The sequence below is a fragment of the Rhinoraja longicauda genome, chromosome 21, assembly GCF_053455715.1.
Source record: "Rhinoraja longicauda isolate Sanriku21f chromosome 21, sRhiLon1.1, whole genome shotgun sequence".
Classification (NCBI taxonomy): Eukaryota; Metazoa; Chordata; class Chondrichthyes; order Rajiformes; family Arhynchobatidae; genus Rhinoraja; species Rhinoraja longicauda.
This window is the reverse complement of record NC_135973.1, coordinates 20,421,858-20,438,082: the sequence shown is the minus strand read 5'-3', so window position 1 is coordinate 20,438,082 and position 16,225 is coordinate 20,421,858. Positions and strand designations below refer to the sequence as shown.

The 16,225-nt window shown below is 46.4% G+C and overlaps 1 protein-coding gene across 1 annotated transcript; it reads right to left on the bottom strand.

Moving 5' to 3' along the window:
• Nucleotides 1-18: 18 nt before the first annotated feature.
• Nucleotides 19-15,023, bottom strand: uqcrc2b (ubiquinol-cytochrome c reductase core protein 2b). The gene is made up of 14 exons (XM_078418532.1): nt 14,901-15,023; nt 12,789-12,872; nt 11,373-11,522; nt 9,620-9,684; nt 8,043-8,099; nt 6,654-6,778; nt 5,525-5,622; nt 5,366-5,423; nt 4,779-4,874; nt 3,763-3,962; nt 3,587-3,667; nt 2,781-2,857; nt 1,739-1,892; nt 19-186 (listed from the first exon to the last, which is right to left on the bottom strand). The coding sequence occupies exons 1-14, from the start codon at nt 14,943-14,945 to the stop codon at nt 103-105; spliced, it is 1,374 nt and encodes a 457-aa protein (XP_078274658.1). The 5' UTR covers nt 14,946-15,023; the 3' UTR covers nt 19-102.
• Nucleotides 15,024-16,225: the final 1,202 nt, after the last annotated feature.

Below are 16,225 nucleotides of genomic sequence, written 5' to 3'. Positions count from 1 at the left end.
AATAAAGGATACTGAGACTTTTCTGGGACAATGATATATACTTTATTAGCAGCGACCGTGCCAATACAACTCAGTCAGGTTAGATGGGTTTGCGGAACAAGTTTACAATTCATCAACAAACGGTGTGTTTGCCAGGTTGCCACTGGCGGCCATCGACTTCTTCCCAGAGACAAACATTTTTGCAGCCTGTAAAGCAGAGAGGGATTGCATTAGAAAGTGGGCGCAACAGTGTTTCTAGGGTTAGTGTGACATCTCTGAAACAAGCCTCTGAAATAGTCATTTCAAAATTGGAATGGTATTTGACTTCCCAATTTTCATTCCAATGGTTTTCCCAGTTAAGGGCCTGTGTAAATGCAGAAATTTGTTCTGAATGTTAATTCTTCCCAGTCCCATCAGCCATCAGTGACAGGTTGAACTAAAACGTGAGGGGTTACAGCCCCTCGCGGAACTGCAGTGGCCCCAAGTGAATGCACATCTCCCAGCAGTGCTGCAGAGGGGAGCAGCTGAACCGCAACATCGGACTCCACTGTCAGACACCGTGCACACAGTCTCCACCACCCAAGGCTGAACCACAGTTACAATGAGAGGATGACACCGAGTAATCCCGAATGCTCAGCTGGGAGAGGTGTCCCCTGTGACCCAGTGGTTTATGGCCCCTGTCAGGTGTACACAGAGATGCTCCTACATTCCTGGGCCAACAGGCCCAAACTAATCTGATCAGAAAAGCAGGTGGTTGTATTTGTACAGTAGCTAGTATTTTATTATTTCAGGGGCAATACATCCTTGTCATCAAAACATCCCGTACATGAAGTGCAATACTTTGACTTGGACTCTTGTTTTCTCCAACCCTGGACTGGATAGAGTCCTCCTGCTCAGTTTACTGGGAAGGTAAGTCAGGCTAAGGATGGAGATGGGGCCCTGCGCCCATGTCCACCTACACAACGGTCGTTAGCACTAACTGAGCGTAGACACACGTAGACAACTGGGCAGGGTAATGACCATCCTTAAAAGTGGAGAAAACAGCAGGGAGGTGAGGGACACATCAGTGTCACTGACAGCAATGTACTGACAATACGCCTTTATTTCCTTACAAGATTGTATGTTGATGAATATACCTGAACTTCTGCAGGTGTACGGTAGAGCACCCTGACTGGTTGCATCACGGCCTGGTTCAGCATCTCAACGCCCAGGAATGAATGAGATTACAGAGAGTGATGGACTCTGCCCGGTTCATCAAAGGTACCACCTCTCCACCATCAAAGGGAACTATAGGACTGCCTCAAAAAGGCAGCAAATATTGTCAGAGACCTACACCACCCTGGCCATGGTCCTAACTTTACTCCTGGGAAGGTGGTACAGAGGTCTGAGAACCATGACCAAGTTTGAGAAGAGCTTTTCGGCCCTGAAACATCACCTAATCCTTTTTTCCAAAGTTGCTGCCTGACCCGCTGAGTTACTCCAGCATCCGTCAAGAGGAGCTTTTTCCCAACAGCCTTCAGGCTATTGAACACTACACAACACTGGCCTCGGCATCTATGACGTTCGATGAACATCTATGATGTTCTTTGGTTGCACTAAGGACTTTTTCCTCTAGTATTATTAACGTTGACATTTTTTTTGATGATTTTATTCATCCGTGTTGATTTGTCTGTAAAGCTGCTGCAAGTAAGAATATCATTGTTCTGTTGTCGGTCCATATGACAATTAAACCCTATTGACTACTCAAAGCGGGACTTACGTTCACCACATCGGTGACGGACACAGAGTTGAGCCGCTGAACCAGATCCACAGTGGCTACAAACGTGCCCGTCTCCAGCGCCTGGCAGCCAATCTCATCCAGCAGCTCGTCAGACGTCTCGACGTCCATCAACCACTTGGCTCTGAGCTGGTCCCTGCAAAACAACCCACACCCATCAAACAAGATGCTCAAAACAAAGGCTTTTCAACATTCAGCACAGCCATCAAAACGCTGCCCATCCTACCCCTTTCTGGTGACTGGGAATCAAACTTGAGTACTTGAGTCAGGGAGTCACGTTGAAGCTTTATAGGACTTTGGTTGGGCCACACCTCTAGTATTGTGAGTTGTTCTGGTCGCCCCATTGCAGGAAGGATGTGGAGGTTTTGGAGAGGGTGCAAAAGTGGTTTACCAGAATAATGCCTGGATTAGAAGGCTCTAGCTGTAAGCATTTCCAGCTCACATCAGGGATTTTATTCTCAATTATGTCTAACATTAGCTTGAGCAAGCCATTCTGTGTACTCAGACCTGGCAGTCAACAATAGGTACTGTCCGATTCACCTCTATCCCATTGCAGACTGGACTTTGTCTCTGGAACTGATGTGCTAGAATGCTGAGAACTATATTCTGCAATCTGTATCTTCCCCTTTTATATTTGGGTTTGGCTTATTGTGCTGATGTATAGTATTGCCTAATTTGAATTGGCTAGCACGCAAAACAAGCCTTTTCACTGTCACTCAGTACACGTGAGAATAATAAACTTAAACCCCTGAACCCTACTGAAAGTTGCCATGGACCATGATGCAAGTATCAGCTAATAAACCCAACCTCTAGCACTTAGTGCTGCCTCCTGCTGGGCACTGGATATTCTGCAGCTTCCCTGTATCCACTATTATTGTACTTGGACTCATCTAAACTATCTTTGCAGTGGAGTTTAAAACTTTCCGCCTAGGATGAGTTGTTGGATTTTGGTGTTTCCTTTGTGAGTGGCCCGATATCAGTGATCTTACGACAGCAAACTCAAGGGCAAAGTTATTGGGCTTACTTGGCTTGAGCAACATCAGCCTCAGTGACACTGCCTTCCACAACCTTCTTGATTTCGATCAACGCAGCCTTGATCGTCTGGAATTCAAAGTTTACACATTTCACTCAATGCAATAAACAGCAGCAAATATTTTTATGAGTCATGATAGTTACTAATTATTCTGGCATTGCCAAACCTATGTAGCATAACATTCTCAGTTCCCGTTAACCAAGTTGCGGCAGATGAGGGGAATAGATGGGGTCTTTTACTCAGGGTGGGAGAATCAAGAACCAGAGGATATGGGTTTACGGTGAGAGGGGAAAGATTTCAGGGATCCTGAGGGGCAACATATTTTTTACACAAAGGGTGGTAGGTACATGGAACAAGTTGCCAGAGGAGGTAGTTCAGGCAGGTACTATCACAAGTTTAAAAAAACATTTGCACAGGTACATAGATATGATAGATTTCGAGGGATATGGGCCAAATGCAGGTAGGTGGAATTAGTGTAGATGGGACTTGTTGGTTGATGTGGGCAAGTTGGGCCGAAGGACCTGTTTCCACGTTGTTTGACTATGAGATGGATAAAGATTTGGACACTAACAGGAAGTGGCAGAATTTGGGCTAGATTTGAGGATATTATCAACAAGGATTCCTGTGACGTTTAAGAGGTTTTTAGATTAGCACATGGATTTGCAGGGAATGGAGGGATATGGATAAAGTGCAGGCAGAGGAGGTTAGTTTATCTTGGCATCATGTTCGGCACGGACACTGTGGGCTGAAGAGCCTGTTCCTTTGTTGTGCTGTGTTACACCACGGATGATACATACATCACTTGCAGAAGCAGATTGCGAGATAGTGTAGATGCCAAACAGCCCAGAATCAGAGTAACTGGCATTGAATGCTGAAACCTGTTGGTAAGATTATGAAGATTATGTTGCAAGACAAAGTTAGAGGAAACAAATGCAGATTTAAAGAAATGTTTTACTGCAGAAGCAAAACTCACTTCAAATGGCCCTGTGTTTTTCTTTAGGGCTGCCTGATACAACTTGCTGGACGCATTGCTGCCCCTCTTGACGTAAGGTCCAGCAGCAAGAACCTGCTGCAAGACTCCGAACGCCAGGGCCTCGGGCGACCCAGTGGCTGCACTCTCTGCTACCACGGCCGCGTGAACCAGGGGGCCATTCTTCTGATCACGGATCTCCCCTGCGGGCACACAATTAACAAATCACCACAGGTATGGAAGGCCACCTCTCACCTTAGTGACACCAGTTTCATCTGTCACGTGCCTACCTTTAAAGAATATACTGGTTCACATTTTTCAAGTAAATATCTAGTTATGTTGTTATTTACATACTATATATTTTGAGTTGTACAGAAAGATAGCATTAACCATTCTCACTAACATTTCTCATTTAATCTATTACACTTGGACTGGAATTTATTGTAATCGCAGACACAAGGAACTGCAGATGGTGGAATCTTGAGCAAAACACAAAATGCTGGAAGAACTCATCATGTCAAGCAGCATCTGGGCAAGGAATTGACAGGTGACGTTTTGGGTCAGGACCCCTCTTCAAACTCTGGGACCTGAAATGTTGCAGCCTATTCCTTACACAGACATTTTGTTAAACTCCTCTAGAGCCGAGGCCAAGATCACTTTAGTTGCAAGTTATCCCCGCTTTTGTATTAAGGGGGCAATATGCAGGGACCAATAGGGCCAATTTACAGAGTCCAATTAACCTACAAACCCACAAGTCTTCAGGATGTGGGAGGAAACCAGAGCACCCAGAGGAAACCCACATGATCACAAGGAGAACAAACAAACCACACAGACCACACCCAAGTCAGGATAACACTCGGGTCTCCGGTGCTATGAGGTAGCTGCGCTGCCCCCTGAGGACACAGTTAATGTTCCAAAATTGGCCATGGGCTGTTAGTTTCTCTGCAGGCAGATTCTGCTGCTGGAGATGCGAAGTTCCCTCCAGCCGGCAACCTGCACACACCAATGGCAAACCTCACCTCCACGAAACTTAGCCGGGGCCCCAGCCACACCGGTACCGCTCCTCATGTTGAGGTAATGCTCGCCCACCTGCTTCAAAACTGAGTGGCTCACACCTGTGGGAGAAGAGCAACAACATGAATACACTGGACACAGGTCCTGGGGCAACCACACCCTGCAGCATCATGTCAATGTTAACCTCTCCACCTCAGATTCAGGGACAAAGCAAGTGACACTTCGCCAATACTGCAGTGATTTCCAACACAAAACAGATCACAGCTGAATTTGGTTCCTTTTAATAAATTGCGTACCATGACTTTAATCAAGAAGGTTTAAATATATAGACACAAGGAACTGCAGATGATGGTTTACAAAAAAGACAAGTGTTCTTGAGTAACTCAGTGGGTCAGCCAGCATTGGATGAACGTGGATGGCTGATGTTTCGGGTTGGGACCCTTCTTCAGACTCAGGCTGCGGAAGGGTCCCGAAACGAAAGGTCATCTATCCGTGTTCTCCGGAGATGCTGCCTGACCCACTGAGTTACTCCAGCACTTTGTGTCATTTTTACATCTAAATGTAGAACATTTTGTGCAAATATGACACTTACCCAGCCCCACAAGAGCCATCCTTCCAGTTGTGAAGTTACTTTGCACAAAGTGATGCAGCTATGGAGACACAACAGCACACTGGCATATTAGCAACAAACATCAATATTTGTTCCTTTCAACGGTTTTTGAGTGGACGGTCTGTGGTGCATTCTTCTCACCTGCTCTGTGGTGTGCTGACCAATCATGAAATCCGGGCAGTAGAGGGGATTGCTCAGGGCCCTGCGATAAGCAGCGGCATGCAGGTTCTCCAGGACACCTGCAACAACAACGTCCAACCATGGGTGGATAACTAGAAAGGTAAGCTGAAGGAAGTCTATCCCCTTGTCCAGATGGGATACAAGATAGGATGCTGAGGGAAGGGAGGAGATCGCTGACGGCCTGTTCATTACCCCAAAACACCCCTCATTGTAGAAGTGGTGCCCCAGCACCTGAAAACTGTGACCGTTGCAGTTTAGGGCAGAGGAACAGCCCCTTTGGCACATCACTCTCCACCGACCACAATGCCAATCTAATCTAACTGCACAATGGCACACCTAGTAAAGCCGCTGCCTCACAGTGCCAGAGGCTCAGTTTCAATCCTGACCTTGGAAGCTGTCTGTGTGGAGTTTGCATGTTTTCCCTGTGACCTTGTAGGTTTCCTCCGAGTGCTCTGGTTTCCTCCCACATCCCAAAAATGTGCAGGTTTGGAGGTTAATTGGCCTCTGTAAATTGCCCCTAGTGTGTAGGAAGTAGATGAAAAAGTGGAATAACAGAACATGTGAAAGGGTGATCGATGGTGAGGCAACTCCTCTACCAGTTGTGCCATAATAGCAGGGGCAGTGTTAGTGTCCGTTTCAAGATCTTTGCGGTTTCCAGCTTACAGAGACACCCAGTGGATTTGTAAAGAATCACTTGAACGTGAAACCTCCAAATTACATTAACAGAGTCAAGAGAGAGTCAAGAGTGTTTAACTGTCATTTATACTGACAGGAAGGTTTCCAACCCAAAACATCACCTATTCCTTTTCAGCAGAGATGTTGCCTGACCCGCTGAGTTACTCCAGCATCTTAGGGAACAATTAAATACTTACTTGCAGAAGCCCGAGAAGGGACTGGTCTTAAAATGAACGATGAGGGCATCGCTTAGTGAACTCCAAGTGAATACGGTCAGTCTACAGTGACCCTGCTCCAAGCTGTTTCAGTGCAGCTGCTAAAGAGTGGTGATCTCGGTCCAGTACCTCAGCGTTTCAAAGATCACATTTGCACCCAGTTGCTTTACTACCGTCCAATCCGGGCCATTGACTCTCACCTAACTGTGTGTTCTGAGAGGCCACAGCATTGTCCAGTCTCAGCTTTGGAGGGAGTTCTGATAGTTCCCATGGCCTGAACTCCTGGGCCGCAGTGACGTTGATCAAATATTCCATCACCGTATCACTGGGGGGGGGGGAAGAGAGAGCGACAATGGTTAGAAGCCCACAACAATTTGCATGAACATTGTGAAAAGGACGGCAAGTTTTTACAGAGAGTGGTGAGTGCCTAGAAAGGGCTGCTTGTGGTGATGGAGGAAGTGGATACCATAGTGGTGTTTAAGTGGCTTGAATAGGCACGGACATGCAGGGAATGGAGGTATATGGATCACGTGCAGGCAGAGGAGATTATGAAGAATTAACACAGGGAAACATCTCGGGTTTCAGAGAACAAGAGAGAAAATTAAATGATTAAACCAGAGACACAGATGGGAGTTGAAAGCAGTTGTCCCAAAGGCTTGGTGTGACAGATTACTGTGTGCGCTATTTACAACCCATCACCGCTGCATGTGATGGGCCCAAAGGGACACATAGCACAGTGCAGCACCGGAACAGGCCCTTTGGCCCAGTGTCTTTGCTGAATATGATGCCAAATTAAACTAATCTCCTCTGACTGCACATAAACCATGCCCCTTCATTCCTTGCACATCCATGTGCCTATTCAAGCATCTTAAACACCACTATGGTATCCGCTTCCACCATCACCTCTGGCAGCACGTTCCAGGCACCACTCCCTCAGTAAAAAATTGCCTTCCGTTAAATTTTGCCCCTCTAATCTTAAAGCTATCCCCTCTAGTCTTTAACATTTCCACCCTGAGAAAAAGGTTCAGAATGTTTACCCTATCAATGCCTCTCATAATATTAAATACTTCCATTAGGTCTCCCCTCAACCTCCATGTCCTGGATGTAATAATATAAGTTTGTCCAACTTCTCCTTTGAGTTAATACCCTCTAATCCAGGCAGCATTCTGGTAACTTTATTTTGCACTTTTCAAGTTTCTTTCTAAAGCCTCCACATCTGCCCTGTAATGGGGTGACCAGAACTGTATGTAATAAATACTACAAATGCAGCTGATCCAAACAAATCAACACCACCCAGTTAAACTAACAGTAACAAATGAATGGTGCATAAAAATTGGTACAGCAAAAATAAAGTAGACAACAGCCCAATTCATAATTCTAAACCCGAGGTCAATAGAGTTTAGCTAAACAACGATATTAAAAAAACAGATCCAAGATAAGAGAATGGAAACCAGGTAGAAAGTAGCCGAATGGTGGAGCAAGTTCAAGGGACTGACTGCTCTGGCCCTCTCCTCCAACAGAACATTTGAGTGAACTCCCAACCTCCGGCAGGGTTGATGTGATGTACGATACAGTCGTTCAATACTCACACATAGTCTCGCATACATTCCACCGTGTAGATCATGTTTTCTCTTGTCGATGTCACACTGCGAAAGCAGAAAGGATTGATAATTTAGAGCCCTTCGGCCCACCATTTCCATGCCCACCAAGCTGGTGTATTGAACTAGTCCCATTTGCCTGCATTTGGCCCATTTCCCTTGATACCCTTCCTATCCACTGCTCCACGCAATTACCTGATATCAGCTGTAGCTCAGTGGCGTTTCTACAAACACAATCACCCTCTATGTAAACGAACTTGCCCTGCACATCTCTTTTAAACTTTTATCCATACTTCAAATGCAGCTGAACCATAGTCCTATACAACTGCAACATGACTTCCACAATTTTCACAACTGGAAAATTACACTTGACTGAGGAATAACAAAGCACTTTGAAAATATAATGCATTGTAGACAATTTTGTCCCAATTGTGGCCTGCACATTGTCTGACTTTATATAGTTTATTCCTCACAATCTCTCATAATCTCAATGCCAATGAGACACTACTAAACTACTGCAATACAGGAAGCGCAGCAACAACATAGTATTAGTCAGTAATTCAGTGACTCTGACTGAGGAATGTTTGGGTTATCGTTCTGCTTGTCCTTGAATAATGTTTGAGATCTCAGAACATAGTACAGAACAGCACAAGAACATGCCCTTTGCCCCACAATGTCTGTGCCGAACATGATGCCAAGACATCTCTTATCTACCTGTACGTAATCTATATCTCTCCATATCCAGTCTCTTAAACGCCACTATTGTATCTGCACCCACAACCACCCGAGACATCACGTTCTTGGCACCCACTACTCTCTGAGTACATCTCCTTTAATCTATTAAACCCACAGAAGACGACAGAGTCTTGATCTGACAGTGCATCTGAAAGATGTTACCTCCAGTGGTGCAGTACTGTGACTGACACTCGAGGAACAGTCAGAGTTTTTAGAATAAAACATAATGCTCTATCTTGGAGTCAAGTGCGTTGTCTGTCCAGCTAGAACCACAAGGTGCGGCACAGTGCACCAGAGATGCTGCCCAACATTAAGTTGCCTCAGTTACAGGTAGTTCCCTCCGGTACTGATGTTTTTAGTTTATTGTTATGTGTACCGAGGTACAGTGAAAAGCTTTTTTCTTGCGTGCTAACCAATCAGCAGAAAGACTATACACGATTAGAATCAAATCGCCCATAGTATACAGGTACAGGATAAAGGGAATAACGTTTAATGCAAGATACAGTCCAGTAAAGTCCAAGGATTTCCAATGATGTAGATGGTAGGTCAGGACCACTCTCTAGTTGATGATAGAATGGTTCAGTTGCCTGATAACAGCTGATTAGAAGCTGTCCCTGAATCTGGAGGTGTGTAGCTTTCACACCTGTTCTGTACGTCTTGTCTGAGGGAACAGGGGAGAAGAGGAAGTGTCCAGGGTGAGACTGGTCCTTGATTATGCCTTGCCGAGGCAGCGTGAAGTGTAAATGGAGACAATGGAAGGGAGGTTGGTTTGTATGATGGTCTAGTTTGCAAGGATGTCAAACGGGGAGAGAGAGCACGTGGAGCAGACTCACCTCAGGCTGCCACCAACAGCTTCTATGCCACGGGTTATTCTGAATGATGAAACTCCCTTTGTGGTCTGTAACTCAGAACAGGATGTCAATTAACTTCAATTAACTCTGAACTTTTCAAGAAAGATGCAAACAACTTTGCTCCTCCCCCTCCCCCAAGATGCTACACAATGAACCTCCTTAAAAATGACATATGTTGCTTTATCAATTTCTATCAGCCACTAAAAGACTTTTGCTCCAGGCAATTGTTCAATCATTTCAACCTTACACACGTAAAACAATAATCACTCTGCATGTCGATCAAATATTGGCCATGGAAACTACTTTGTGATAAATTTGAGATAAAAAACTTGGGAGGCAATGGTAACTATCAGAGTTTGACTGTTGTTAAAAAAACAAACAATCTATTGACCAAAACGAGATCTGCAGATGACAAAATTCTTAATAAAAAACAGAACGTGATTTTTTTTTTCTATTTGCACATGCTGCCTGACATAGTTAGAATGATACAGCATGGAAGCAAACCCTTCAGTCCACTGTGTCTGTCCTTCAAATAATCCCACACTAATACCATTTTATCGTTGGTAAATTCCCTAAATTCTACTCCCCTCACACCAGAGGCAATTTCAACTAACCGACCAATGAATGGGTTTTCGATTGAATTGAGTGGCTGAAAGATACAGCAATGGAAACATCGTGTCCACGTGATCACCCATTCACACTTGTTCTATGTTATCCCACTTTTTCATCCACTCCCTGCACACTAGGAGCAATTTACGGAGGCCAATTAACCTACATTAGGATGTGGGAGTAAACCAAAGCCCCTCGGCCCATCTCGTCCATGCCGAACATGATGCACCATTTAAGCTCGTCCCATCCGCCTGGGTTTGGCTCATCTATATACTAAAACTCTCGTTTGTTTGTTTGTTTGTTCCTGAACTACACCCAAACGGTACACGATAGCGCGACAATTTTAGGCCCACCTTACTCACCGTCATCCCTTTGGTGCTAATGGAAGAAATTTCATTGAAATCGGTGTTATATTTTTTAAGCTATTCACATTTTAAAGTTTAAATCTATCTCCTAGGGAGGGAGGGAGGGAAGGAGGGGGGGGGAGGGAGGGAAGGGGGGGGGGAGGAGGAGGGAGGATAAGGGTTGTGGGGGATGGAGGGGGGGGAGGGGGAGGAGGGAGGGGGAGTAGAGGGTGCTTCACCAATGCAGGAGAGGTTTGGGTCCAACTGATCCACTTGGTCTAGTATCCCACTAAACCTTTCCTATCCTTGTCCAGATGTCTTTTGAATGCTGTTATAGCACCGGACTCAACTACCTCTTAATTAAAACCCTGTTATTTACAGCAAATGGAATAAGCACAGTGTCGCAGTTAGTAGAGCTGCTGTCTCACAGTGCCAGAGACCCAAGTTCGATCCTGACCTCGGGTGCTGTGTGGAGTCTGCATGTTCTCCCTGTGACCGCATGGGTTTCCTCTGGGTGCTTCGGTTCCCTTCCACGTCTCAAAGATGTGTGGGTTTGTAGGTTAATTGGTCTCTGTAAATTGCCCCGTGTGTGTGGCGTGGATGAGGAAGTGGGATAATATAGAACTAGTGTAAACGAGTGATCGATGGTCGGCCTGGACCTGGTGGGCCGAAGGGCCTTGTTCCATGTTATATCTTTCAATCAGTCTAAAACAAAGCTGAAAGGCATTTTGAAGGAGGTGTAGAGATATTCCCGACTAGGTTTTCTGAAAGTCTCCACTGACCAGGTTGGCTGCCAAGCGCAGGGCGTGAGTGATGCCCAAGTTATCGGTGTTCTCATATCTGCTGCCCGCCTTTATGAAGACACCAATTTTCGAGGTTGGTGAGTAATTCTCCAGGGAGGCAATCACCAATCCATTTGGTAACTTGGATACCTGCAAGAGAAATATTGAATTAAAGACGCTATTATCCATATGAAATGCTGAATCCTGACTATATTTATTTAAAGATCACTGTCATGATTTTGAGTTGCATCTTTTATTTCTGCAAGAAAATGCATGCAGAGTCGTAGACTCAATCTGCCACACATACCAGAATCCCCAACATTGACTCCATCTACACCATGCTGCCTCATGAAAGTAACCATTATAATGAAGGACCACTCTGGCCATTCCCTCTTCACCCCGCTCCTGTCCAGCACTAGCAGACTCAGGAACAGCTTCTTCGCCTCTGTTATCAGGCCTCTGCACAGTCCATCCATAAGCTAGGGTATGGTCCGATTTTCCAACATATGTCCAATGCCAACATTGGACTTTCTCTCTGGAACTGTCACAGTACTATACTGAGAATGAAATGGCTAGGCAATGTTTTGGGTCGGGACTCTTCTTCAGAGAAAGGGTCCTGACCCAGAACGTCGCCATAAACGTTGTCCAGGGTCCTGACCCAGAACGTCGTCCAGAGATGCTGCCTGACCCGCTGAGTTACTCCAGCACTTTGTGTTCTACGCAAGATTCCACATTCTGCAGTTCCTTGTGTCCACAAACAACTTTTCCTTGCTGAGTTACTCCAGCACTTACTCTTTTATTCTGCTCAGGATTCCAGCATCTGCAGTTCCTTGCATCTCTGGTGTTCCCAATGATCAAACAACATGTGCTTACCAAGCTAAGCTGCCGATCTGTCTTTCCCTCTCAACCCCATTCTCCTGTCTTCTCTCCATAACAATGACATTCTCACTAATCAAGAACCTGTCAATCTCTGCTTTAGGCACAAATTGCTGGAGTAATTCAGGCAGCATCTCTGGAGAAAATGAATAGGTGACGTTTAGGGTTGGGACCCTTCTTCAGACCGATTGTCGTGAGGGGGAGGTGGACAGGAAGCAAGAAAAGACCAGGACAAATCAGGGCTGCCAACAGATACGGTCACTGTTACTGACCTGGTTAGTGAACTGACAGCCTGAGAAGCCTAGACCATCCATCTCAGATCCCAATTACAGTTTTTAAAATGGTGCAAATATTCAAGTCATGCACAGCTTGCTGAATGAATGATTTAGACAGCAGTAACAGAGGAGGTGCAGGTGACAGCAGCCTCGGTGGTGCCTGGCACACTGCTATATAAAGCCATGGCCTTCAAACAATCTGTTCTAAGGGGCACACCTTCAAGAGTGGGGTAAACACACTTCAGCTGCGCTTGTGCTCACTGACCTCTGGCTCCTGAGGTGGGAGTTTCTCCGCAGCCGCTGCAAACTCACTCCTGGGCGCGAGTCTGGCCGAGTAAAACCTCGCTGCCTGAAATAAAAAATTCACAAGAGTCAGCATGGATTGAGGGCCCCTGAAAGGTTTCCTCCCACATCCCAAAAACGTGCAGGTTTGTAGGTTAATTTGCTTCTGTAACCTGTCCCTAGTGTCAAGGATAGAACTAGTGTGAACAGGTGACCGCTGGTCAGTACAGACTCGGTGGGCCAAATGGCCTGTTTCCACACTGTATCTCTAAACTAAATCATATATTCCTACTTAGACTGTAACTAAGACTAATAATCTAAAACACTGTCATTGAGGATAATTAACAGAGTGGTGAGGAAAATAATTTTCACTCAAACTTCTTTCCGCTGTTATCAGATTCTGATCTCCCAGTCAACTTCGTTGCGGTCCTGGCTGTAACACTATGTTCTACACTCTGTTTCTGTCTCTTTTGCACCACCTTGATTAAACGCATGTGTGGCAAGATTTGCCCTTAGCACGCAAAACAAAGATTTTCTACTGTAGCTTGGTACATGTGACAATAATAAATACCAACACCTTGATATAGGAAGGAAGTCATTAAATGGGAAAGAATGCTATAAAAGATTATTTAAGAGGTTGTCTCAACTGTTTGAGTAGAGAATGGGATGTATAGGCTAGGACATTTTCCCTAGAGTGCAGGAGACTGAGAGGTGACCTTATAGAGGATTATGAAATCATGAGGGGCATAGATGAGGTGAATAACTACAGTGCTGCAGTTGCTGGTTGACGCTGAAGAAAGACACAAAATGCTGGAGTAACTCAGCGGGACAAGCAGCATCTCTGGGGAGAAGGAATGGGTGACGTTTCGGGTTGAGACCCTTCTTCAGGCTGAGAGGGGAAAGGGAAGAGGGAAGCTAGAGGTATGGAAGAGTACAAAGAGCATGTAAGGTGTGAAAAGGACAGATCAAAGCAGACGATGGTCAAGGAAATGTACAATAGTTCATTGTTGGCTGAGGGGACGGTGACAACGAGGCATAACTAGTCCACATCAGGGCAGGGAAGTCTAAAACTAGAGTGCACAGGTTCAAGGTTGAGAGGGGAATCCACGGAATAACTTTTTCCACACAAGAGGGTATGGAAGGAGATGCCATCCCCAGGCTGTTGAGGCTGGGACTATAATGACATTTAAAAGAAATGTGGACAGGTACATGAATAGGAAAGGTTTAGAGGGCTGGTGGGCCAAAAGCAGGGGAGGTGGAACTAGTGTAGATGGAGCATTTTCGGCAGCGTGGGCAAGTTGAGCTAAAGGGCCAGTTTCCAATGTTGTATAACGATGACTCTAGAAAGTGATAGAGCCAGGAATAACAACTCCAACATGGATAGGAAAGGTTTGGAGCGATAAGGCTAGGCACAGGGGAGGGGGGAGCACAAGAGGCTGTAGATGCTGAATCTAGAGCAACAAAGGAGAGCTGCTGGGGTAAATCAGCGGGTCGAGCAGCGTCTGAGATGCAGAGGGACGGTCGAGACCCCAATTTGTTGTTTCAGATTGCAGCATCTAGGGTTTCTCATGTCTGCATTTCAAGTCAAGAGTGTTTTATTGTCATGTGTACCAGATAGAACGATGACATTCTTATCATTTAGGTTGGAAGAACCAAATCTTCAACTGATCATCGGCGATCACAGTTTATATTATCTATATAGAGGGATAACAACTGCGGGAGGGCACCTCTGCAATGTCAGTGACAGTGAAGGACTGGCTGGGCCGGCAGCTGCTGGAGGCCTGGCTGTGGGCCGATGACCTTCAATCGGCAAGCAGAGGCCAGGTCCTACCCCGGGCCATGGCTCCCGCTGGGCCGAGCAGCCAGCCGCGGTGGGGAGATTGCTCCAGCGCCATGGCGCCAAAGACCCATCCTGAGCCCAGCGGCGGAGACCCATCCTGAGCCCGGAGACGGCGGGCGAGCGGACACCGGCCGAGGGCGAGGCCGCGGCGCCGGAGTCACCGGTCTCTCCTCCGCCTGCGGCCCGATGGCACCGGCGCCGCGCGGTGGTCACCGCCCACTGACCCACCGCCCGCCCCGAGGTGCAGACACTCACGGTGAGGTTTGTCAGCGCGGACTTCACCCTCCGTACCGACCGCATCGTCTCTGTGCCGCCCGCTGCCGCAGTGCCCGGGACACACTCAATATGGCGGCCCGGCGGTTCCGGAACACACTCAATATGGCGGCCCGGCGGTTCCGGAACACACTCAATATGGCGGAGGATCGGGTTAGGACACTCAATATGTCTGCTGAGCAGCTCCAAGACATGCTCACTATGGAGATCTTCCCACTTCCATCAAGTAGTGTTTAATGGTTCTATTGTGAACTAATCTGTGTTTTAATGAATCTCTATAGAAAGAGAAATAGAAAGACTCCATGCAAGGACATTGAAATAGGAGTGTTCACAAATAATAGGAGCAGAATTAGACCATTCGGCTCATCAGGTCTACTCCGTTCCAGGTGTCAACTTTTCTACATCGGCGAGACCAAGCGCAGGCTCGGCGATCGTTCCGCTGAACACCTCAGCTCAGTCCATCTTAACCTACCTGATCTCCCGGTGGCTCAGCACTTCAACTCCCCCTCCACCTCATATTTCGATTGGATAGTTTACACCCCAGCAGTATGAACATTGACTTCTCTAACTTCAGATAGTCCCTACTTGTGGAAGTTTGCAGATGACATTACCCTGATTGGACTAATCCAGGATGGGGAGGAATCTGCCTACAGATGGGAAGTAACACAGCTAGCGTCCTGGTGCCATCACAACAACCTGGAGCTCAATGCTCTCAAGACAGTGGAACTAATTGTAGACTTTCGAAGAGATCCCCCTCCCCCCACTCACCATCAACAACACTATAGTCACATCTGTGGAGTCATTTAAGTTCCTTGGAACCATCATCTCCAGGGACCTTAAATGGGGGGCCACCATTGACTCCACAGTCAAAAAGGCCCAACAGAGGATGTACTTTCTGTGGCAACTGAAGAAACACAATCTGCCACAGACAATGATGGTCCAATTCTATACTGCTATCATTGAGTCCGTCCTCACCATGTCCATCATGGTCTGGTTTGGCTCAGCCACCAAACACGACATCCGGAGGCTGCAAAGGATCGTTCGCACATCTGAGAAGGTTGTTGGCTGCAACCTTTCCCCCCATTGACGAACTGTACACTGCAAGGGCCAGGAAGCGAGCGGGCAAGATCATCTCTGACCCCTCTCACCCTGGCCACAAACTCTTCGAAGCACTTCCCTCTGGAAGGCGACTCCGGACTGTCAAAGCAGCCACAGCCAGACATAAAAACAGCTTTTTTCCACGAGCAGTTGCTCTACTCAATAACCAAAGTCTGTAGTCTCTTTTTTGCTCTGGTTTATTTTCACCC

Bases quoted from the DNA above. Each gene is read 5' to 3' on its own strand.
- uqcrc2b (XM_078418532.1), bottom strand. From the start codon at position 14,945: ATGCGGTCGGTACGGAGGGTGAAGTCCGCGCTGACAAACCTCACC. The intron at 11,523-12,788 runs GTCAGTGAGCAC...TTTCTCTTGCAG, and splicing joins TCCCACCTCAGGAGCCAGAG to GTATCCAAGTTACCAAATGG. The intron at 6,779-8,042 runs GTGAGTATTGAA...CCCCCCCCCCAG, and splicing joins GAATGTATGCGAGACTATGT to TGATACGGTGATGGAATATT.